The following is a 25,521-nucleotide window of genomic DNA, read 5'->3' on the forward strand; positions in this document are numbered from 1 at the left end:
GGCTGCATTCTTGAGGAGCAGAAGAAACAGATGGCAGTGGTGTTGTTAACTGTCAAATAATATTAAAATGTTAGGCATTTGACCCATTTTGTGGAAGTTATCTTTGACAGGTTATCTTTGGGCAGGTTTCAGAAGAACCATCAAGTCTTCAGGGATTATTCGAATTCCCTCCTTGTGAGGTGGTAAACACTCTGTCACTGAGGGTGTGCAAAGCAAGGGTGGTAGTAGATGGATTTTCTGTATTGGGTATGGGATTGCCCCAGGCAGAAACCAACTTCTCAACCATGAAGCAAGATTAGAATGCTCACACAAGTATCATTCTCTCATGCCACTAGTTCATGATCTTGGTCAAGAATTGACAAGTTTCCTAAGACCCTCTCAAAACGTCCAGAGGTAGTTAACACAGCTTCAGATTTCCCAATGACAGTGAGTCATTTCTACCTTGTGCTTCTTTCCCAGATGTGGGAAAAACAGGCAGCAGGCAGCAGGCAATTCAGGCTGGAGAAAGCAGCATGTTCTTACCTTTGAGTGTGTGGTTTCCAGATAACCTGCAACACTCTCATAACCTTTTTTTTCTGCCTATCCTAACCAGGACGCATGCTGTGAAGCGAATAGGGTGTATCCAAGCCCTACTGAGACCCAGGGATAACTTAGAGTCTCCAGCACTGTTTTGTTGTGATTTGCCAACAACTCTATCAGCTTTAGTACTTTGATCAAGGAATCTCAGGTATTGTAACATTCACAATAAGAAATAAAATGTATGTCGTCATCATCATCATCAGTAGTGGGAGGTTGTTTGGCATAATTAAAAACTTTGGAGTTCGACCTTGGTTTTGAACCTTGGTTTCATTACTTTGTAACTGAGTGACTTGGGACTAGTCTCTTACTCTCTGAGAGCCTCAGTTTCTACATTTCTCAGATGAGACAAATCAGAGCTATCTCCCAGGCTCTATGGATGCACGTGTCACCACATCAAGCACTTTCCTAAGTCTGAATGTCACTGCCCTCCTTATGAGTCAGAATGGAGGACTTGAACTCCGTTTGTCCTCTTCATCCCAAACTTGATTGTCCATAGTCTCAATACTTCAAACCCCCAAAAACCTGAATTTTGAGGCAGATGTTCTGAGATACTGACCTTTTTACTACAGGTAATGGGGTAGGGACTGCAATACAACAGATGTGAATCAGCCATGGTCTCAGCCTTTGTGAAGTTCAAAGCTGGTAAGGTGCAGAAGGAGACAGCCCTGGTATGGGCCCCTTCTTGGTGCTCCCTCAGCACCTTTGCCTAGCTCCTACACTGGCACTTTCCATTCTGTTGCATATATGCTGTGTATTTTTGTGTCCTCCTGGAGAACAAACCCCGGAGCCAGACCGAATTGCTTGCTAGTTGTGTGATTGTGGGAGAGTCATTCCCGTTCTTTGTTCACTCAGTTTCTTCATCTTTATAATGTGCTGTAGTGAGAATTAAATGGTATACATGAAAAACCTTAGCACAGTGGTGGAACATAGTAGGATTTTAGAAATGTTAACTGTTTTCATTAATGATGGCAGAGCCCCTGGCCTGGGTCACTATTGATCCTGAGTGCAGGTCATAATGTCTAGCTCTTAGTAGGGGCTGAAAAATCATTTTTTGATGGGATAGATGAATGAGTGTTGAACAGCTACCCCACAATAGACCAATGTGATTCTTCCCCCCTGGGAGCTGAGGGAAGGGGCAGTGTACTTGGCCCAGAATGGACTGATGGTAGCCATCATTTATGAGCAGGGCTTGACGCATATCTTGACCTTTAGTAGGAGCAGGAGAAGGTGGCAAAAGGCTGTTCCCACCAACAGGCAACAGAGAATAGTGGCCGAGAGCACAGATTATAGCCAGGCTGCCTGGGTGTAAATCTTGTTCTTGATCTTGGGCAAGATGCTTTCCTTCTCTGTGGCTGAGATGAGAACAGTACCTCCTCATGCAGTTGTACTGAGAAAGACATGAGTGATTTTATTTAAAGCACATAAAGATGCAGCCTGTTTTTAAGTAAACAGCCCAGAAGTATGACACTGTGGAAGGCAAGTCATATGGTCAATGGGGCACGCAGCTGGACAGATAGCTTTGGAAACAGTTTATAGAGGTTTCTGAATGACATTCTGAATGAATCTGGAGTTTGTCAAGGAGGAACACAAAAAATCCCTTCCCCTCTGGCTGAAGCTCAGTGGTGGCTTCTCATTTAAACAGGGTCTGCACTCCCCTGTATGCCACAAGTTCTAATGCTCCCTGACCCAACACACTCCACTGCAGTGGTTCTGAACCAACACATCTGCATTTCTAACAAGTGTCCAGGTGTTGCTGCGGCTGCTGATCTAGGGACCACACTTTGAGAACCACTGCCATATTGTATGAGTTTGTTTTCCAGGGGATCCCCAAAAATGGGAATTATCTTTGGGAGGGCAAGTATTTTGTAGTAGAACCAGAATTTTATCTGAAAGTTTTGAGAAAACCATGTTAATGATTTGTGGAAGAAAGTTGTTGTAAACAGGTAGTGGGTTCTTCCACCATGACAGCACACCTGCCCATGCACACTGAGTGTTCAGTTTTGTTTTGTTTTGTTTTTTACTAAAAACAACATGGCCCCCACCCCTCACCCTCCCATTCAGTGGATCTTACCTGAAGCAACTTTTGTGGGGTTTGTTTCCCTGGATGAAAATAGCCCTCAAAGGGAAATGTTTTGCTAAGGTGGCAGAAGCAATAACAAGGCATCAAAATTGTTAAGTTTAAAAACTGTTTTGAGCAGTGGAAAAGTGTCTCGATAGAAGTATCACATCAAATGAAGATTACTTTAAAGGCAAGTTAAAACATCTGAGAATAAATACAGCATTTTTTATGAATAAATTTTGCTTTGGGGGGGTTCCCCCTTGTATCTTAGACACTAAGAAAGGTAATTAATAGTCACTTATCATCAAGCATGAGCTGTGGTTTCTTTCATGCTGGCATATTACATGCACATAATACCTCGTCCCTGGCCCTGGTGGATCTTGGGTTTGCAATTTATGGCATAATCAACCTAGAAGGGTGGTTTGTAAAAAGCACAAGAGGCAGAGGGGTCACAGGGAAAGGTCTGTGAATGGCTGAGTCTCAGACTAGAGCAGGCTTTTGTTACCTAAAGCTGTAGGTGTGTGAGTGAGCTCATTCCCAGGGATAATGTGCAGGGAGAAATGGGACAGGGGCAGAAAACAGAATGCAAGGGGGCACTGGTTCACCCTGCCATGAAGGAAGGTTGAAAGATTTGTAATTTCAAGGAAGAGTGTTCACAGAAGGAGGAAGAGGGCTGAGAGAGAAAGTTACCTGTAAGGAGTTATGACCTTATTAGCATTCAAGAGGATACTGTTAGCAAACATCTGAGGCTGAAGCTTAAAACATGAAACAGTAAGTTCTCAGTGAGCTCACCATTGGTGGGACAACAGGAAGCAAGTGTCCTGTGAGGCTTCCCATAGCAGGCCTGGTAACCTGCTGCTGTGTGAGGCTAAGCCTGTTGTGAGCAATTGTCTCTGAGCCTCTGGTGGCAAAGTTGTCCCTAGAGATTAGCATGGTGAATGTCACCCAACTCCTTTTTGTTTGTTTGTTTTTCATACCCTAGCATGTTAGGTAGAAATGTGCCGGTCTTGTAGAGGCAATGGCAGGAGCACTTAAGTCTGGATGGCTTTTTTTTGGAGTACTTGCTGGAGAAGGGTATCTGAGAAAGGAAAGGATGAAGCTGAAACTGAAAAAGTGGGCGAGTGACATCCTGTAGGCTGCCACAAGACCAAGCTAAGAGGTTTGCACTTGGTACAAACCAAGTGTGGCCAAGGGCGCCAAGCTGATCTCAAAGTGGGGAGAAGCGGTGTACTTTACATAGCTCCGTATCCCCAGGACCTCATGCTCAACTTGGCCCAAGTAGGCATACCACATGTGAGGTGGAGGGGAGTTAAAGAGTGAATTGGAGGTTTGAGGGATAAAGAATGATAAGCTAAGTAAAGCAACGTTTTAAGTGGAATGACTCCAGAAATCGTGGGGAGAGATTCGGTACTGGGGCCAGATGAACCTGCAATTACACTTCAAATCTGGTCCCCTGTTTTCATCCACTTTGTGTTGCTGTACCAAACACTACAGACTGAAATTTTGTAAGAAAGGAAAATGCACTTCTCAGAGTTCAAGAGGTTATAGTCTGTTTTCTAGCAATGGTCTTCTTGCTGTAGAAAGTGGAAGGGCAACAGCGTAAGAGAGAGGAGGCAGAGGGCTGAACTCATCTTTCTAGCAAAACCCACTTGCACAATAACTAACCAACTCCTAGGATCATGATATTAATCCACTCATGAGGTCACAGCCTTCACAACTTGATGGCCTCTCAGTGTTCTACCTCTCACCATTGCTGCCTTTGAAATTAAGGTTCCAACTCACAAACTTTGGGAGACATGTAAATCCTACTATCTTTCAAACGGGCAAGCCACTTAACCTCAGCAGTCACCAGCTTCCTTGATTGTAGAATGTGAATAATAATAATAATACCTCTTCCTTGGGTTGTGTTGAGAGTTCATGTCGAGCACAGAAGCTGGTATTCAGGCAAGATTGCTAGTGTTCTTGCTGAGTGCCTTCTCCTCGTATCTCCTCCAAGTCTCACAGCACTCTTTGAGCTTGTCAAGGCTGACCTGTTACCACCAGTCAGAGGCTAAGTGGGGCTGGGGCCCTTTTCTGGAGGCCCTTCCCCTCTTGGTCAACCCAGCTCTGTGATTTCCTCAAGTCCTTCCTCCTTCATTCAGTTCATGACATTTCTTCTCTGACTTTGTGTTGCACTTGAAAGTCTGAATCACGTAATCCAGAAAGGACTTGATTCGTTGGGGTAGTATGTACCTTTTATTTCCTTAGATTCTCAGTTCCTCGACAGCTGAAATGGTGGTTATTTCTTTTAAAAAATAACAAACATCATAGGTGTTGATAGGACAAACTTTCAATAGTACAGAGAGGTCAACAGTAAAAACTCAAATTGATCTAGGTCCATTCCCATCTCCCAGAGGTAGCCATTGCTAACAGCTTCTTGTCTATCTTTCCAGAAATAGTCAACGCTTAGAAATAATATAAAAATGAATTCCATATATGAATCATAGTTGATTATATTTTTACCATAAACAAACTATGACAAATACAAATCATTCATATATAGAGATTTATACAGAAAGATATATGGATGTGTAATCTGCCCTCCATATTTGTGGGTTATGTATCACTGGATTCAACAAAATATAGATTTAAAAAAATTGAAAAAAGACCGTATGGTTTCTTCTGTACTGAAGATGTACAGACTATTTTTTTCATTATTTCCTAAGCAATAAAGCATAACAACCATATACATAGCATTTAAATTGTATTAGGTATTACAAGTCATCTAAAGATGATTTAAAGAATGGGAGATTGTGCATAGGTTGTGTGCAAATACCACATTTTATCTATGTAAGTATGCCTGTGTGTATGTATGTATGTATGTTGATATCTGTGTATCTGTCTTCCAACTTATCTATCATCTTTCTGACCATTTCCACTCAAACACCATAATCTATGCCCACTCTTAACAGTGATAGTCACCAATGACAAAGACCTATTCCAGGCACTCCTGGAGTGGAGAAGAGGGCGGGTGGTTCACTGAAGACCTGCTATGTGCCAGCCACTAGGCTGAGTGCTTCACCTGGCACACTCGCCACACACTACTTAGTGGGCCCCAGGACCCCCATATGCACAAGAGGCTTAAAGATGTGCAGGGACCTGCCAAGGCCAAGAGCTCTAGTCCACTTTTGTGTGAATACAAAGCCCCACAGCTCTGGCCATGTCAGCACATACTCCACATGCTTCAGTTGCTGTGCAGACACCTCACCTTGCCCCACTTGGACTCTTGCTGGACAGTACGTGCTGTGCAGTATGTGCTGCCACACATGACTTCTCTAACTCAGGCTCTTCTCATTTTCCAGGCCTGCTCTAGCTCCTTGGACTGCTGTTGTGGACTGGGTGGTTTCCTCCCCTGGTGGTCAGCAGAAGGCTTCCTCAGTTATGCAGTCCCAAGCTGCCACAGCTGGGGGCTTCAAAGACCCCTTGATTTGGGCCAACAAAGTCCATTCCTTCCAGTTCCAACCTCGCCGTGGGAACATCAACTGGCGGAGCATTAGCGCCCTGGATGTGGACCGTGTTGCCCGGGAGCTAGATGTGGCCACTCTGCAGGCACATGTCACTGGCATCACCTTCTGCAACCTGGAGCAGGAGGTGTGCCTTCAGTGTGGGCAGGCAGTGGACCCAGCGCTGCTCAAGGTGCTGCGCCTGGCACAGCTCACCATTGAATACCTGTGGCATTGTCAGGATTGCCTGAGCACCAAGGTTGCCCAGCAGGAGGGGCAGCTGCAGGCCAGCTGGGACCAGCAGCAGCGTACCCAAGAGAGGATGGACTGCCAGTGTGACAAGTTAAAGAAGGTGCAGGTGAAGAGCCACCAGCGTGGAAAGATGATTAACACTCTGCGGCAGCTGCTAATGCAGAGAAAAACCCAAGGCCATCACCAGGTGAGGAATCTGCACTGGGCAGGGAGAGTGGGAGAGCTGTATGCTTTAAGCACTAGGCCACTGGGTCAGCACTGCCCTGGGTTATGAGACCGCTGTGGCCATTCTCCCTGGCTAGGACCCAGTTTTAAAGATACTGCTCATGACTGAAGTGACTGAGGGTGTCAGGAGGCTCTACTACATTTGTGTGTGTGTGTGTGTGTGTGTGTGTGTGTGTATTAAGGGTTGCTGTGTATATGTAATGAGTGTGAAGGTATATGTGACAAGTGTGGTGTGTGTGTGTGTGTGTGTGTGTGTCAATTCATGTGCAACAAGAGATTGGTGGAACCAGACCCATTCTCGAATAGTGATTCCATGATTCAACCAAGTCCTGGGTCATTATCCAGAGTAGCATTGGAACATTTCAACTTATTTCCATCGACAGTGTGAATTGGGGACATTTGTCTTTTAATAAGTTGTCAAGGTGGCTAGACCCTTTGTCAGGCTTTGAGGATGTAGGACCGTGTATACTGGTCCAGGTTTTCAGAAAATTTGCAGTTTGTGGATGGGTGGGTAACCTATTTCTAGTTACACTCTGACACCAAATGTGTGTTTTTCCCCTCAAACCAAACATTCTCCAACATCAACTGTTTGACCTTCAATGCACTTCAATTCTGAAACTTTCTACATGGAGTTAGTGTCAGATCCCACAAGTTGAGGGTTCAGTACCACTGGGCTAGCCACACTTCAAATGCCTGGGCTTCTTATGCTTGAAAGTCCGGGCTTTCTGTACTTCTGACTGATAGAATATAAATTGAGTTTCCACAACTTCATCCTTATGTTGAAAACATTGTTAGATTGGATCCCAGAAATCATAAACAGACACTTTAAATAAAGAACGAAACTCCTAATAGTCAGATGGAAGAGATTCAGAGGGAGAAAGGTAGGGCATAAAGAACTCAGAGTGTCCGTGCCCTTCCTGAGTGAGCCACCCTTCTCGCACCTCAGTGTGTCACCAATGTGGAAATTCTCTAAATTCCATCACTTAGGGTTTCACAGAGGCTCTACCATGCTGGCTTGGCTGAATAAATAATTGGTTATTGATTATTAAGTAAATATCCAATCCATTTCTCTTCCCTAAACAATGGAAGTTATGACTGAAAATTCCAATTCTCCAATTATACTTTGGTCTTTCTGGTGACCAGCCTCCATCCTGAAGTGATCTGGGGGCTGCCAGACACCAGTAATCTTATTAGCATGCAAAAGACACCATCTTAGTTCATGTTGTGTCCCTCTAAAAGAGATAACTGTTGCTGGGTTATTGATAAAGAAAAGATGTTTATTTAACTCAGAGTTCTGGTGGCTGGAAAAATCAAGAGTGGACATATGGTGTGGAACTCAGGCAGCTTCCACTCGTGGAGGAAGGCAAAGGGGAGCTGACGTGTGGAGGTCACATGGCAGGAGAAGAGACCAGAGAGAAAGAGAGAGCAGGGAGGTGCCAGGCCCCTTTTAAGAACACATTCTCTCAGGCACAAATAAGAAGAAGAATTCATTCACCCCTAAGACAGAGCAATTCTCTCTTCCTGAGAGATCTGCCCCCACAACTGAAAACCTCCCAAAGGCCCTCCTTCTAACATAGCCACACTGAGGATTAATTTTCAACATGAGATCTGGAGGGGACAAACGTTAAAACTATAGCAGACACTCTTGTCCCTTTGGAGAGTCCCAGGATCTCAGAAACTCTTGCGTCATGAACTGGGGTCTAAGACCAACTATTATTAAAAAGGTGCACCTCTCACCCCTGTCACTCAGGAAATTTTAAGTATTTTCAGAGTTTTTTTGCCAGGAACTAGAAACAAAAATCAAATATATATTCTTATTATATCACCATGCGTCAGAAAGAATCGTGATGATATAGTGTTGATTGATAAAATGATAAATGATACAAATGGTATGTTGTTTATGATTAAAAGAGCAAGAAGCTTTGTAGTAGTGAGTCACATGGTTACACCTATTTTCAAGGGAGACTGGGATGTAAACTGTGATTCTCATTGGTCCCCGGATCTCGATTCATATTACTAAGAAACGGAAAATGGGTATGGAGGAAATTGACAATTTCTGTCCCATTTGCCCATGTGTAAAGATAGCAAATAATCTGCACTGCAACTCTGATTTACTACCAATGGCAGTCCCTAGAGCTGTGTTGAGAAGACTTCTGAAGATTCACAGTGAAAAGGTATGATTGATTGATTGTATCTGAAAAGCTTTAGGAGAGGGATGTGGACTTGCAGAAGCAATGTATTTGCTAATCTCCTCCTCTTGTGGTTCTCAACCCTGGGGTGAGACTTACACATTAGCATATTTTTTAAAAGTTTATTATGGGAACTTTCAAATATATACAAAAGAAGAAAATAATAGCATGAACCTTCATCTACACACTATGCAGCTCCGCAGTCATCACCCCATGAAAAATGTTGCATCTGTTTCCCTACCCACTTTCCCTTACTCCTGGATTATTTTGAAGCATATTAGTCATAATATAATGCTATTTGAATATTTCAGTGTCTATCTCTAAAAGGCAAGGACTCTAACATGAACACCATCATCACACTGAAGAATCGGCAGAAATTTCTAGTATCATCAAATATCCAGTCAGTCTTCAGTTTCCCAGGGCCCTAGTAACATTTTAAATCCCCAGGAGGTTCTAATGGGCAGCTTGGGTTGACGTCACTGCCTTACTCAGTACACCTAAATCTTCACTTCTGAAGCATCCCAGGAGTCCTAAGGAAATGTGAGTTTTCATAAAGGGAAAATACAGACTGACTTAGGTGATCTAATCCTTCACTCCCCATTGCTCCCCTTCTGTGTAGTGTGACCTGTGTGACAAGGAGTTTGTCGATGTCACCTCTCTCCGGGGCCATATCCAGCGCAGGCATGCAGACATGGCTGAAAGTGGTGAGTCTGGACAGCAGTCTGGGACACTATTGGGACGGTGGAAGGTGCTGGGCTGGTCTTCAGTGGGTGGGGTCACAAATACCACCCAAACCTGACCTCAGAACCTCATCGTCCAGTTCAGGATGGGGTGATCTTACCATCCACCGTAGAGGTATTCCACGCAAGCTGGAAGGGTGCCTCACCATGGGGGGAAGGAAGGATTGAGAGCCGGATAGGTAGACTTCAGTCTTTGCTCTGGCCCTATCTATGATGTGACCTTGGTCAGTGCTTTCTTCTTGGTGTCTCAGTGACTTTCGTGGTGAATGGGGCTGTCAGCTGGAGTGACTCTGAAGTATTCTTACCTTCTAGTCTTCTGTGAACCTGTAATTCTCTGCTGCTAGTTATGAATAAGCTTAAATGTGTGTCAAAGGGCAATGAGATCAGTTCTTTGACTTTTCTATGAACTTGAGATTACCAATTTAATTTTACCATGTAAAATGAATAGCAAGGCTGTATTTTTTATAAAGATATTTGCATACTCTATATACACTTTTTGAGGTCCAACAATAAAAAAATTGATTATAGCATAAGAGAAATAGAATATACCATACACAAAAATTTTCCCTATTTTCCATCATTTTACTTTTTTCCCTTTTTGGAGTGTTTGCATTTTAAAGATGAGGGGTACGATTCATGTTTAGGTACATAAGTGGCCATTGTACAAGTGAGCTTTGAGCCACCCATCAGTCCTCACTTCGCCTGGTTTGGTACAGGTACTCTTATCAATGTTATCTGCCCCTCATTCACTTATAGTGACCTGCTACCGCCAATCTCTTTCATGCAGTATTATGATAAATGTTGAGGGTTCACTTATGAGTGAGAACATGTAAAACAGTTCTTTGTTTCTATGATAGATCACTGTGTATGACAGACTCTAAATCTATCCCAGTTCCTGCAGAGTTCACAATTGTGTCGTCCTTTATGTTTGTGTAATATTCCAATGTGTATATGCATCCAGTTCACTTTCAATGGGCAGCAAGGGTTGTTCTGTGCTTTTGCTATTGTGAATAGTGCTGCAATAAACGTGTGTGCAGGTATCTTTCTTGTATAATGATTTGAGTTCTTCCAGGTATAGTCCCAGAAAGTGGATTGCTGGGTCGTATGGAAGGTCAACTTTTAGATCTTTTAGAAATAGTAGCCGGCTCGGTAGCTCATCCTGTAATCACAGCACTTTGGGAGGAGAGAAGATTGCCTGAGCCCACGGGTTCGAGTCCAGCCCGGGCAACTAGGCAACACATCATCTCTACAATAAATCAAAAATTAGCCAGGCGTGGTAGCACGCACCTATAGTTCCAGCTACTTGGAAGGTTGAGGTGGAAGGATCACTGGTGCCCAGCAGGTTGACGCTGGGGTGGCTGTTAACGTGCCACTGCACTCCAGCCTGGGTGACAGAGTGAGACTCCAACTCAAAAAAAAAAAAAAAGAATTCACCCACACTGTTTTCCACAGAGGTTGTACTAGTTTACACTCCCACCAACTGTGTAGAAGCATTCCCTTCTCTCTGCATTTTCTCCAGTTTCTGTTTTTTTGGGTTTTTTTGTGGCGGGGGTGGGCAGGTGAGTTTTCAATGATGGCCATCCTGTCTGGAGTTAGGTGGTACCTCAGTGTAGTTTTGATTTGCATTTCTTTGATGATTAGTGAAGCTGAGCAATTTTTTCATGTATGTTGACTGCTTGTATGTCTATACACATATCTCTTGCCCACTTATTGAAGAAATTTATTTTAAAGATATGGGATACAATTCAGAATTAGGTATACAAATGGTCATTGTACAGGTAAAGTTTGGGCCTCCCTTTGGTCCCTGCTTTCCCTGGTTTTTGATCAGGTACCCTTAATAACATTATGTGCCGCCCCCTCGCTTCCCTGGCAGTTTCTGGCTACTGCCAATCCCTTTCTTATAGTATTATGGTAAATGTTCAGGGTTTGCTTATGAGTGAGAACATATGGTACTCAGTTCTTTGTTTCTGTAATAAATCACTGAGCATTATAGACTTTAAATCCATCCAAGTTGCTGCAAAGTTCATAAATTTTTCTTCTTTAAAGTTGCATAATATTCCATAGTGCATATGTACCACATTTTTTAAAATTCAGTCCAGTTTCGACGGGCTTCACAGTTGGTTCCATGTTTCTGCTATTGTAAATAGTGCTGCAATAAACATGCATGTACAGGTGTCTTTTTTGTCGAGTGATTTAAGTTTGTCTAGGTATATTCCCAGAAGGAAGATTGCTGGATCATATGGAAGGTCAATTTCTAGACATTTTTGGAATCGCCACACTGTTTTCCATAGAGGTTGAACTAATTTGCATTCCCACCAAAAGTTTAGAAGCATTCTTTTCTCCACATCCTTGCCAGCATCTGTTGTTTTTTGTTTTATTAATGGTGGCTATTCTTACTGGAACTAGGTGGTATCTCGGTATAGTTTTGATTGCATATCTCTAATGATTAGTGAAGCTGAGCATTTTTGCATGTGTCAATTGATTGCTTGTCTGTCTTCTTTTGAGAAGTGTCTATTCATGTCTTTTGCTCACTTTTTCATGGAGTTGTTTGTTTTTTTCCTTTTGTCACAATTGAGTTCCTTGTAGATCCTAGATGTTAGGCCTCTGTCAGATATGTACTTGGCAAAAATTTGTTTTCCATTCTGTGGGCTGTCTCCCCATTCTCCTGATTTTTTTTTTTTTTTTTTGCCTTGCAGAAGATTTTCAGTTTGATGAGGTCTCACTTGTCTATCTTATCTCTTATGGCATAGACTTTGGGGGTTTTGATCAGGAATTGGTTTTCTATTCCGATTTCCATAAGGATGTGTCTGCATTTTCTAAAATTCTTAAAGTTTGGAGTTTCCTATTTAGGTCTTTGATTCATTTGGCATTGATTTTTGTGTGTGATATAAATGGGGTCTCGTTTCATATTTCTGCATGTGATCAGTCAGTTTTCCCAGCACCATTTACTGAACAGGTTCTCCTCTCCCTGGTGGTTGTTGTTGGAGGCTTTGTTGACAATGTGTTGGTTTAGAAATTGAGGTTTTTCCTTCTAGGATCTCTATCCTGTTCTGTTGGTCTATTTGCCTGTTCTTGTACCAATACCGTGTTGTTTTGATTATTGTAGCCTTATAATAAAGTTGAAAGTCTGGAAATGTGATACCTCCCACTTTGTTTCTTTTACTAAGGATTGTTTTGACTATTCATTGTTGTTTACGTTTCCATATGAATTTCTGTGTTGTTGTTTCCAAGTCAGAGAACAATGATGTTGGTAACTTAATGGGTATCGCATTGAATATGTAGATTGCCTTTGGTAGGATGGACATTTTAACAATGTTGATTCTTACAATACATGAGCATGAAATATTTTTCCATTCCTTTCTGTCACCTTTGACTTTTTTGAGCAGTGTTTTGTAGTTTTCACCATAAAGAACTTTCATGTCTCTGGTTAGGAAGATGCCAAGGTATTTCTTTCTTTCTTTCTTTCTTTTTATGACTATTGTGAATAGGATTGTGCTTTTTATTTGGTTATCTTCCTGTTTATTGTTGGCATATAAGAATGTGACTATCTTTTGCACATTTATTTTGTACCCTGAGACATTGCCAAAGTCCTTTATCAGTGCAAGGAGGTTTTTGGCAAATTCTCTTGGATTTTCGAGTTATAGGATCACATATTGTCAGCAAAGAGGGATAATGTGACTTTTCTTTTCCTATTTGAATACCCCAATTTCCTTCTCTTGTCTTATTGCTTTAGGTAGGACTTCCAACACTATGTTGAACAAGAGGGTGTGAGTGGGCAGGTATGTCTTGTTCCAGTTTTCAGGGGAAATGCTTCCAATTTCTGTCTGTTTAGCAATATGTTGCCTGTGGGTTTATCATAGATGCCTGTAACTATTTTGCGGTATGTTCCCTCTATGCCTAGGTGTTTGAGGGTTTTTATCAAGAGGAGATATAACCATGCTGTTCATGTTTTTACATCTGTTGATGTATTTAATTACATTTATGGTCTTGTGGATGTTGAACCAGTCCTGCATCCTAGTGATGAAGCCTATTTAGTCATAGTGGATGATTTTTGAGATGTATTGTTGCATCCAATTTGCCAGAATCTTTTTGAGAAGTTTTGCATCTATGTTCGTCAGGAAATTAGCCTGTAGTTCTCTTTCCTTATTGAATTGTTACCTACTTTGTGTATATTGGGTATAAGTGTGATGTTAGTTTCATAAAATAATTTGGGGAGAGTTCTATCTTTTTTAAATTGTCTGAAATAATTTCTTTCTTTCTTTCTTTCTTTTTTGAGGCGTCTCACTCCATTGCTCAGGCTGGAGTGCAATTGCACACTCATGGTCATTGCAACCTTGACCTGCTGGGCTCGGCAATCATTTCACTTCAGCCTTCCAAGTAACTGGAACTACAGGGGCATGCCACTGTACCCGGCTAATTTTTTATTTCTTGTAGAGACAAGATTTCACCAAGTTGCCCAGGCTGGTCTCCAACCCCTGGGCTCAGGCAATCTTCTTGCTACCACCTCCCAAAGTGCTGGAATAACAGTTGTGAGCCACTGCACCCAGGTGGAATACTTTCAGTAAGATTGCTATCAGCTCCTCCTTGTATTTTTTGTAGAATTCCACTGGAAAGCCATCTGGTCCAGGGATTTTTTTTTTTTTTTTTGGTATTTTTCTTTGGACAGAGTCAATATTCTGGGTTGTTATTGATTTATTTAGGTTCTCGATTTCTTCTTGTTTCAAGCTTGGGACGTTGTGTGATATCAAAAAGCCCTCCCCTTTATTTAGATTTTCAAGTTTGTTTCCAGACACGTGTGCATAGTAATCTCTGATAATCTTTTGTGCTTCTTTCGGGTCAGCTGTGACTCAATCTTTTCAAGACTTGATTGTGTTTATTTGGGCTTTTTGTCTCTTTCTTAGTCAATCTGGCCAAGAGGCCCATCATTTTAATTTTTCAAAGTTACAAATTGAGTTTTAAAACAGTACCATTTACCTAATGGCTTTGCATTTATTAAATATATATTTTTGGTTCTATTTTGGAAGCTGCTTAGGAAAATCAGATATTCCATGTTGTAAATAATTTGTATTGGATAAAATATATATTAGTTAAAGATGTTTTTAATTTCCATATTTTTATTTTTTTAAATTTTTTTATTTTAAAGATGTGGGGTACAATTCAGGGTTAGGTATACAAAAGTTCATTATGCAGGTAACCTTGTTAATGAGGTGTGACCCGGTCCCCTGGCAGTTTCTCACTACTGCTAATCCCTTTCTTATGGTATTATAATAATTTTCAAGGTCCACTTATGAGTGAGAATATGTGGTGTTTTCTTTGTGAATATTCCTTATTTCTTAATGTAAATCACTGGCAGGAGAGAGAAAATGTGTTCTCAAGGTACATTTTGTGACATTCATGTTCATGATCTTTATTCTGAGGCAGCTGGCTTCCCAGATGCCCAGCTCTCCTATTACACACTCACCTAATATCAGTCTATTCACCAAATCAATTTCTTCTGCAACTAAAAAGTATTCATTTCTAAAGTGTTCACACTGAGAAAACCATACCTCTTTTCAAAAAAAGGTTTAGAGTTTTAAAAACAGTACCATCTAATAATCACTAAATATACCAAAGAAGTTGCATGTTTAAGTATAATTGATGTCCATTTCACTAACCCTTAACTCTTGCTGACTGGGCTCAGGGACTCACACATATAAGAAATCTCAGGACTTTGGGAGACTGAAGAGGGAGGATGGCTTGAGACTAGGAGTTCAAGACCAGCATGGGCACCATAGTGAGACCCTGTCTCTACAAAAATTAAAGTACTAGCTGAATGGGGTGATTCAGGACCCATAATCCTAGATACTCAGGGGGCTGAGGTGGGATGATCACTTGAACCCAAAAGTTTGAGGTAATAGTGAGCTACACTCCAGCTTGGGTGACAGAAAAAAAATCCTGTTTCAAAACCAAAAAAGAATGGAAAAGAAAAAAGAATGGTGGCTTTATCAGCATGTTGTTTAGTTAGAATGTTCTTCCACAATTCATTCTGGATCCTTGTTTTTAACTTAAATACTTGAAAGTATACACATAAAGCAACCTTGTTTAACATGTTCCTTTTAATGCATGCTGCCTTTTCCATTCAAAATTGAAAACTGTACACTTACATTATACTATATTATTGAAAAAATGAACTTACACATAAAATGAGTATTACTTTAAATTGCTCTTTGATGTCTCTCAGGATGCATGGCTATGTTCTTTGCATCAAAAATCACTGTTTACACACTATTTGCTCTTCTATTTCTGTTACTATAGTAATTTCCATTTCCACGTGTCAGTACTGTCGAAATACTTATTTTAACTGACAATACAAGAACAGCTCACATTTATGGAGCTGTCGGCCATGCTCCATGCTAAGCACTTTGCACGATCACATTTCATCCTCACAACAACCCTCTGAGTAAGGTGCTCTTGTTATCTCCATTTTTCAGCTTGTGAAACAGAGGGTCAGGGAGGTTATGTCCTTTGCCTAAGGCCAACGTACTATGTGGCAAAGCTTGTCTCAGACCATGGGTAACTGACCGAAGTGGCAAGAAACTACTACCTTGATTTTTTGACATAAACGGGTCACCCTGTCTTTGCATGGACCCCACAGGAAAACAGAAGAAGCAGGAAGTACTCATAGAGGAGCTTCAGGCCAAACTGCAGTGGACCCAAGAGAAGCTGGAAGCCCAGAGGGAGGCCGAGAGACAGCGACAGCTCCAGGTGAGCATGAAGAGGAAACGTCAGAGAGACTCGGGTTATGGACTACCTAGGAGACGCTCGATGCACATGACTCTATTGGGCCAACATTCCAGCTGGCTTCCCAGAGCTCGGTGTTAAAGCTAGTGTGGTGCCTTCTTGGACATGACAAATGATTTTGGGTGGTCTGGAAAGGAAAATGGAATTATTACTATTATTTTTGCAGACCTATGTGCACCAAAAGGAGAGAAGAGAGATGTAGTTTCTTGCACTAGTGAGCACCCTCTGAGAGCATTTGAACCCGAATTGTTACTTTTTCTACTGCACTGTTAGGTTTTGGAGGACAAAGGCTAGTTCTGATTCTGAAAACTCCAGAACCCAGCCCAGAGGAAGTGCTCAGTCAATGACTGTAGAATGGAGATAAATGTAGTTTGCTCATTCCTTCATGTATTCGTTAATCACTCATCCCTCAGCATACATTTATTGAGCACCAACTGTGCCAGGTGTTTTGAGGATTACAGGCAGAGCTTGTCTTCTTGTGATTTGCCTTCTTGTGTTTATGAGTTCTGGCCTCAAGAAAGTTCCTCAGTGTCATTTTCTAATGTCATGTGCTCACTCCATGACTCTATGTTCCATTTTGGTAATTCTCACAATGTTTCAAATGGTTTTCTTGCCATTATGTCTGTTATGGTGATCTGTGGTGGTTATCTGTGATGTTACAATTGTAACTGAGTCTACATAACTTTTAGATGCTCTGGAATACCAGAAAATTAATGTGGCTTGCTTTACTGTGATAATCACTATATTTCAATATTTCTTTTGTTTTCATGTTTTGGATCCAAACTTGCAATATCTCCAAGGTATACCTAGGTCAAAAAAGGGAAGCCAAGTCTGTGTCCTCAGGGACTTTACAATTCAGATAAGACTGGTTTGTGCATCTTTCAGTCAAAACAATGCGGAACAAAGGACAGACGTTTTCTGGGACTCCATAGTCACTTGCATGGACAAGGAACCCTCAAAGGCACTTAGAAACATTTTCTATAATGTGAAATTAATGTTAATATTGTTCTCGCTTTTCTCTGTAGGAATCAGAAGTTGCTCGTCAGAGGGAAATTGAGGCTAAAAAGACATTTGAGGATTGGAAGGAAAAAGAGAGAGACAAACTTCATGATGAGCTTAACAAGTTTAAAATATCCTTGAGGGAAAAATTCAAAAGGGTTGCCAATCTCAGCTCTATGCTAGAACAGGTATCCAACACAAAAGGCTCTTCTAAGTTCTTTTGTTGAAAATCTCCTTATTTCTTCTCTAAATGTATTTCTTAATTTGTACAAGATTTATTTCACTTACTGTCGGGAGTTACTATAGTGTGAGACTCTATGTCAATATCTGAGTCCAGTGCCTGGGGTTGAATCACAGCTCTATCACATACTGGCTGTGAGACTGGGGTGAGTTAGTTAAACTCTCTGAGCCTCAGTTTCTTTTCTGTGAGATAGGCTGTTGAAAGAGTCAAATTAGCACATACACAGTCCTCAACATTATCTGGTGTCTGGTCATAACTCCAGATAGCCTTATTTTGGCAAAGAGTTTTCATCATTGGACAAGAAATGAGACGCCATGTAAATGAAAGCATCGCTCTAACAACAAGCATTCTCTGAGTGCTGAGTACATGCCAAACGCTGCGTTGGGTGCTCTGGAGGTCACACCTAATAATTCATATTTAAGCTATAACTGTATTGACAACTTTTTAGCCTCTGTTCAGTGTGCTCTTTGTATCCACTGCCCTCTAAAGTTCATCGTAATCTACCAACCGTAACATTCTCAAAATGGGCTCATCTCTAGTTTATTTTTTATTTTTTTAATTCCTCTCTCTCTCTCTGTCCTCTCTCTCTCTCTCTCTCTCTCTCTCTCTCTCATTCTGTGTCTCTCTCTTCTTTCTCTGTTTCTCTTTTTTAAAGCTGTTATCACTACTTCTTTACAGAGGAAGAAATTGAGGCCACATAACTTGCTCAAGGTCACTCATCTAGGAAAAAGTGAAGCCAGGATTTGAACCTAGCAATTTAAATTCCAAAAGCCCTCTTCTTCTACTGGATACACATATCAAATGCATGTAGAAAAATCCTATTAATGTTATTCCTGGGCTCTATCTTTCTATATGAACCTGTATGACTAAGACTGTGTCAAGGAAAGAGTTCTGAGATAGAATATTTTAAAAATGTGTTCATCTCTCATTGGTCCTTCTAAAGAGAATCTTGTTTTTGACATTGAACTGTGTAAGAGTGTTTCTCATCATCATTCTTTGTTATGCCTGATCACACACCTCAACAGTTTATTTCAAAAGAGGATCTACGTAGGATATGAGTGGGTCTTGTGTGATCCATCATCTCAGTCTGAGATGGAAAGCCAAGGATGGAAGGTGGTGGGATTGAAATGAGAGATCTGTGTATGTGGGTGGGGAGGTGGCAGCAGAGGGGCCCTCTGCAATGACCCAAGCCCTCCCATCCCAAATGCTTCCCAGTTGGTCAGGGGTGATTTGTAGAAGACACAATGGCGTTCTACCATTTCCCTCATGCTCCTAATATCCAGGTCCATACTCATCACTCACAAGCTCATGTCTCTAGACTCCCGCACTTCCTCTCACACAGTGCTGGCTGGCTGAAAGTTTGATACATAGACACTGATTGAATTTAAAGTTGTCATTCAGAAACAACTTCATCAAAGGGTCACTTTTCATTACAAATTAAGTTAGAAAATGAGAGCATAGCCTTTACCATCCATGATTTCCTAATTTAGCTTGGATCCCATTATCCTAAACTGGAACATCATTTTTTGTTTGCTTGTTTTTTATAGTGTTTCTTTCTTCTATAACATTACCTATGCTATGTTTGATGTTTGTGTCTCACCCCTGTCTCACATCATTTTGTTATTTTACATTTATCAAATTATAAGAACAAAACTGGATGCACAATTATCAGTGCAGTAAGATAACATTTTATTAATTCATATTTTAAAATTTCGGGAGCAAAACAGGTAGGATTCCATTTAGAATGACCATGAAAAATCTCTGTAAGATAGTCCATTTTCAAAACACAAGAAAAGATTCTCCTTCACATTAGGAGGGCCAATGAGAGTTAAATACATTATGAAAATAGTTCCCCAAACATTTTCCCTGATACAGAGGGGTGAGTGCTTGCTTTTGGCCACGTTACATGACTGAAGAGAGAACACTAGACTAGCTATGGAGAAAATCCAGATGCTAAAGGAGTCTCTGATGGAAAGAAAAACACCATGAAGGTTTGTTATTGCGAAGGAAGCTAGCTCTACGGAGTGTCATAAGCAGCAGTCTGGAAATGAAAACTGACACAACAGAAAGCCAGTGTTGGGCATTCATGCACTCAAGCATTTGACACTGGGAAAACATTAAGGCATTAAGACATGGCTAATGTTCTAACCCAGTATGGCTTCAGCAGTCATTGAAAAGCGTTAGCCAGAATGAGACCATGTGAAATTCAAGGACTTTCAGTTCCTTAAAGCTTTAATAGGACTTTTGAGTTTTACACAATATAGACATGGAAATATGTTGCTTTTGCTACTGCATAGCAATAAATTTTAAAAATAACATTAGGCAGGCAGAAAGTCATCCTTTCTTGGATCCAATTTTCCTTTTCCTTCAGGTCACATACTGCTAGCTCAGGAATCACCAAGTATTGGTGACACAGCTCCAAGCCGTGCAAAGCCATCTCTTCCTTGGGGCAGCCAGAATGTTTTATGAGGGGAGGGGTGGGAGTCCTCAGGGAGTGATCTGGGGTGTCTGAGACACTCCCATAGGCTCTGAGTCTATTCCTCTTCAACTGATTCCAGACTGGAAGAAATGGGGCAGCAGGTGGGCAATGTTGAGTTTTAAGTGTAGTAGAATTTCAGTGAAATGAAACTCTTTCATTCAGTTCTTCCATGGACCTTGTTTTTTCCTATGGAAGGGCTGAGCCTTAAAGAGAGTCCTAGTAAAAGGGATTGCTGAAGTGTGTGAATCTTTTCAGGTGTGTGGGTATCTAGTAAGGACCAGTTGGGTGTTCATGGTAGTTGAGTAAGGTGTGCTCCACTGACCATATTCAAGATATAAAAGGTAACATCATGATTAGATTTTCATCTACAAAAAATGATGCCCTGGCCTTTCAGAAAATGCGTGCACTGGAGTCCCACCATTCCATCGAATCCAGTTTCGTATTGTTGATGGAGAAGATATGTGAGGAGCGAATCCAAAGTATACAGGAGACCACAGCCTTGAGAGACAAGTTGACACTCCAGGTGAGGTGCCCTGTGCCTTTATTACCACAGCAAGCCAAGAACCTTCTTCTCTTCCAAGTTTTCCATGAATTTAGGGAAGTTGAACTATAGCAATGATCTTTAATTTCAGGCTTTCTGTGAAACTATGGAGAGTGTAAAATGAGCATCCCAGGAGTGGTGGGAGATGTGTGTGCATATCAGATTGGCCTAAGATCTTTTAAAAACTACAAACAGTTGTGTCTCTTTCCTAACACCTTTCCCTTCACTTTGATTCTTGCCCACTTAAAACAACTCTTAAAAAGTCTGATTCTTACAAAGTGTGAATGGATTTAAGGATATTTGGGACTGATCCAGTACTATGATGGTCAATGTTTAGCAACCAGCTCTCTGAACTAAAAAAAAGCTTTAAATGGAAGCACTGGTAAATTTCTGTGGTGTAAATACTCCCACTATGGCTGGTTTCATGCAGTCAGTGTGAAGTCACCTAATGGAGTTGGGAAGACATGTGCAAAGTCTGCTCTCACAGGCTGGTAGATGATGACTCTGGCCACCACTGGATGAATCTTGCTCCAGTGTCTTTAGGATGGCCTATACCACTGATAATTCCATGACAAGGAAGGCAATTGGCACAGGCATTCAGTCGTGTTCTGCTTCTGTGTCATCTCTACACAAATATTGAGAAAGAGCTTGCAATCCTCCAGACAGCAGGAGTGTTTCTGCTGATTGTTGTTTCCCACGTTTCCTATTATAGAAAAGTCATTCTTTTCCCTGTAACTCTGTTTACCTTCCTGGCTTGTTTTTCTATTACTGATGTTTTCCTTACTACAGTGTGAGCTTGTATAATGCATGGAAATCAACCCAGCCATTCCTTGCTCTGGTTGTGATTGTTTGTATTCTGTTGAACCTCTAAAATTTTATCATGATTTGGCTATGTAGAAATGAGTCATGTTTATGGGGTCAATTTTATTACGTTATCATTCTTTTCTTTATGACCATAGCAATCTCAGACCTGAAAAGGAAACGGTCCTATGTATGTAGTACTTTTTTTGTTTTGCTTTATTTTGCTTCGCTTAGCCTTTTGTTTTGTTTTGTCTTGTTTTGTTTTGTTTGAATCAGAGTCTCACTCTTTCTCCCAGGCTGGAGAGCAGTGGCATGCTCACAGTCATCCCAGTGTTGACCTGCTGGGCCCAGGCAATCCTTCCACCTCAGCCTTCCAAGTAGCATGAACTACAGGTGTGTGCTACCACTCCCGGCCAATTTTTGTGATGTATTGTAGAGACAAGATCTCACCAAGTTTCCCAGGCTGGTCTCAAACCTCTGGGCTCAGACAGTTTGTACTACTTTATGACCTAAGAATTTTTTTTTTTTTTTGGCTTAACAAATTAAACACAGATCCAGGTCCTTATTTTTCTACCATGCAGCTTATTACTTGTTCTAAGACCATTAGTCAATAATCTTCCTCTCTCTTTCTACACCAACCAAGATTCCAATTTTTTCATCTTTGTTAGGGTTGTTGATTCTGTTCCATTACTTTGTCTGCCTTATCATGATCCAGTACATGTTAATTTCTGTAGCATTATCATATGTCTTAATATTGGGGGGATGCATTTGACAGCATTTAATCATTTTGAGAACCCCGAGAGGAAAAAAAAACAGAACTGCGTCAAGATCATGCAACTAAGAATGGAGAGGTGGATCTTGTCAGGTGGTCTGAGGGAGCTTGGTTTCCTGTGATCATCACTTATAATTCAGCATCCTCCCTTCACTCCCTACACCTGTTGGCAGGTATTATGTTGCCTGAAACTGGTTGGCAGGTATTATGTTGCCAATAATGTTCCTGGATGCTGACCCCCATCAGTTCTCAGAAGGAGTCAGCTGTCCATCCAGGGCCTGCATTCCATTCTCACTTCTTCTCAGGCACAGCTCAAGAATGTACCCAAACTGGAAGATCATTAGCCTTGTTAGAGAGCTACCTGCCAGCCTGGCACAGGGGCTCACACCTGTAATCCCAGCACTTTATGAGACTGAGACATGAGGATTGCTTGAACACAGGAGTTGGAGACCAGCCTAGGCAACATAGCAAGACTTCATTTCCACCAAAAAAAAGTATCCAAGCATGGTGGTACGTGCCTGTAGACCTAGCTGCTTGAAAGGCTGGGGCAGAAGGATAACCTGAGCCCAGGAGATCAAGTCTGTGGTGAGCTGTAATCATGCCACTGCATTCCAACCTGCCACCTGCCCAAAGTAGAAACCCTTCCCTTGTTTCAGGTGAAACCCTTAATCATCATTTGCCTCCATGTGCTGGCCTTGCTGACACCGGGCATTCACTGGGTTCCCCTATAGATATCTGACTGGCCATCCATCCTCTATCCAACAGGTTCAGAATGAGATTCAGAGGCAGACTTCCCTCTTAGATTATAGAAAGTCAGTTGCTCAACTGGAACACGAGATCTCCTTCCTTCAAGACCAGATTCAGAGACAAGAAAGGTTCATGGCCTCCCCAGGGCTCCCAGAAGATGATGGTAGGTTTGTTCCTTCTTTCAGCCAGGACTCTTCCCAGAGAGAATCTCCGTGAAATATTCAGAGTTCATCGGTGCTAGTCTTATTTCTCAAGCATCTGAAGACGAGAGCAGTCCTCCAGTGTGTGTGTGGGGTATAAAGTGATGAATATACAGCTGTCTTCTTCCATGCTGAAGATGAGCCATCTTGCTTAGGGGCTGCAATAGATGGGGTCACTCTAACAGCAGAAAACACATAAAGTGCCCCGCCACTCTTTGACCCTTGACTCATCACCCTACTTAAGCATCCCTACTACCCTTCAAGGTAGGCTTTCCATTCTCTCCACTGCAGGATAGGTATGCATGTGCATGTGCTGGTTTTATTTTATCTGAAATATTTTCTGATGGAAAATACATTCATATTTGTTCCAAAAGCAGAAGTACTTTAAGGTCACTGAGTATAGTCTTCACTTTCCCCTAACCGCATCTACCCATCCCTAACACTCACCATCCCAGATATAATTTTTATTAATTTCTACTGTATTCTGCTAGATTTCCTTATGCCAATAGTAATAGATAGTTTCATTTCATCTCTGCTCTTACATCAGTGGGAGCGTGTTAACATATTTTATTCACTTCTGGTTTTACCTAAAAACAGTAACTGAATGATTTTTGAATGGTCTCCATTTACTTGATTGTCCTCAGGTAAATTGGCTCTCGGCTAGACGGATAGTCACATCTAGCCAAGAGCCCATTCTCTCATGGTCATGCACTCCATATGTACATTTACATACATTACTTACTTACTTTACTTTACATTTTAGGAACAGCTCAAAAATATCCCCAAATTGGAAATTATTTAGTTTAATTAAAAAGCCACTGCCTAGGTGTAAAAATCCTTTTTCCTGCTTTCAGCAAAACCCCTGACCAGCATTTTCCTTCAGATTCTGGTCCTGCAGACCCTGACACCCAGAGGTCCCTGCAGATATTTGACTGATCACCCATGCTGTGCCCAACAGTTGCAGAGCGAGATCCAGAGTCTCCAGGCCTCCCTGCAAGAGAACCAGAGGCAGGCAGTTGCCCAGAATGAGCTGATCAACACCCTCCAAGCTAATCTGCAGCAACAAACCAGGCTCATCAACTCCTTAAAAAGGAAGGTAGGTCTGTTTCTCCTTTCTGTCAGACCTTGGTGTCTCCCGTGCTCTTTCCTGAGAGGATTTCCATGGATTCTTCAGGGTTCATTGGTGCTATTCTTATTACTCAGCCTCCGTAAGGAGAGAGGTGTCTCCTAGCATGAGTGGCACAAAGTGATAAGGATGTGCTTCTTCTTCCAGGCTGAAGAAGCACCATGTGGCTTAGTGGCTGCTGGCATACACGGTCACTGTCACAGCAGAGACCACAGAGTACCCAACACCTCTGCTGCTTTACTCATCACCTAACTTAAGCCTTCCTACCTCCTCCAAAGTAGGCTTCCCTTTCTCCTCAGCTTCATTTGAAAGATGATGAAATAGGTGGGAGAATTTCGATGACTTGCTCGAGTGTACCTGGGGCTTTACATAAGTGATAGGTGAGAGTCAACCCTAGGCAGGCAGCTGGAGCACAAAGTTTGTACTCTAACCAAGTCTCAGCCATAATTTGGCTTTTTTTTAAATTTTGTTTTGCTTTTAATCTTTTTTTAATAGTTTTCTGGTGGACACAAATAATTTTTGTCTGGGCTTTAAGTGTACTCATCATCCTCACCTGTGTCCTTGTACCTGTAGATGATTTTTTGACCCTCCACCCATTCACACTTCCCTTTTCGGCATTTCCAGTGGCCTTTACATCATTATCTAGGTCTTTGCCTGTCCTTAGTTTAGCTCCAACTTATAAGTGAGAACATGCAGTGTTTGGTTTTCTGTTTTTGAGTTAGTTCACTTAGGATAATGTTCTGCAATTCCATCCAAGTTGCTGCAAAAGACATTCTTTCAATCGCTTTGATAGCCAAATCATTTTATGGTGTATATAGACCACATTTTCATTATCAACTGATAAGTTGGTGGGCATTTAAGTTGATTACACATCTTTGCTATTGTGAATTGTGTTGCAATAAACATGTGGTGCAGGTGTCTTTTTTATGTAATGAGCTCTGTTTCTTTGGATAGATACCTGGTAGTTGGATTGTAGGATAAACTAGTAGATTTAGTTGACTGAGAAATCTCCATATTAATTTTCATAGAGATTGTACTAATTTATACTTCCACCAACAGTGTATAAACATTCCCTTTTCTCTGCATTGATGTCAGTATCTAATGTTTTTTGATTTTTTATAAATGGCAGTCCTTACTGGTGTAATATGGTATTTTGGTGTGGTTTTAATTTGAATTTCCTGATGATTAGTGACTGAGTATTTTTTATATGTTTGTTGACTACTTGCATATCTTCTTTTGAGAGATATCTGTTCATGTTATTTGCTCACTTCTCAATGGGGATATTTGCTTTTTCCTTGCTGATTTGAGT

General features: G+C 41.4%; 1 protein-coding gene across 1 annotated transcript; it reads left to right on the forward strand.

Annotated features, from left to right (window-relative positions):
- Positions 1–6,058: 6,058 nt before the first annotated feature.
- LOC103277296 (zinc finger protein DZIP1L-like) lies at positions 6,059–24,182 on the forward strand (the record flags this gene model as incomplete). The annotated part of the gene is made up of 7 exons (XM_008074698.1): positions 6,059–6,559; positions 9,406–9,490; positions 16,161–16,270; positions 17,332–17,493; positions 20,420–20,548; positions 22,905–23,049; positions 23,941–24,182. Coding segments are annotated over exons 1-7 (1,374 nt in total), but the record flags the coding sequence as incomplete, so codon positions are not given.
- Between the last annotated feature and the right edge of the window lie 1,339 nt (positions 24,183–25,521).

This window comes from Carlito syrichta, unplaced genomic scaffold, assembly GCF_000164805.1.
Source record: "Carlito syrichta isolate Samal-C Ts95f unplaced genomic scaffold, Tarsius_syrichta-2.0.1 Scaffold316967, whole genome shotgun sequence".
NCBI classification, from domain to species: Eukaryota; Metazoa; Chordata; class Mammalia; order Primates; family Tarsiidae; genus Carlito; species Carlito syrichta.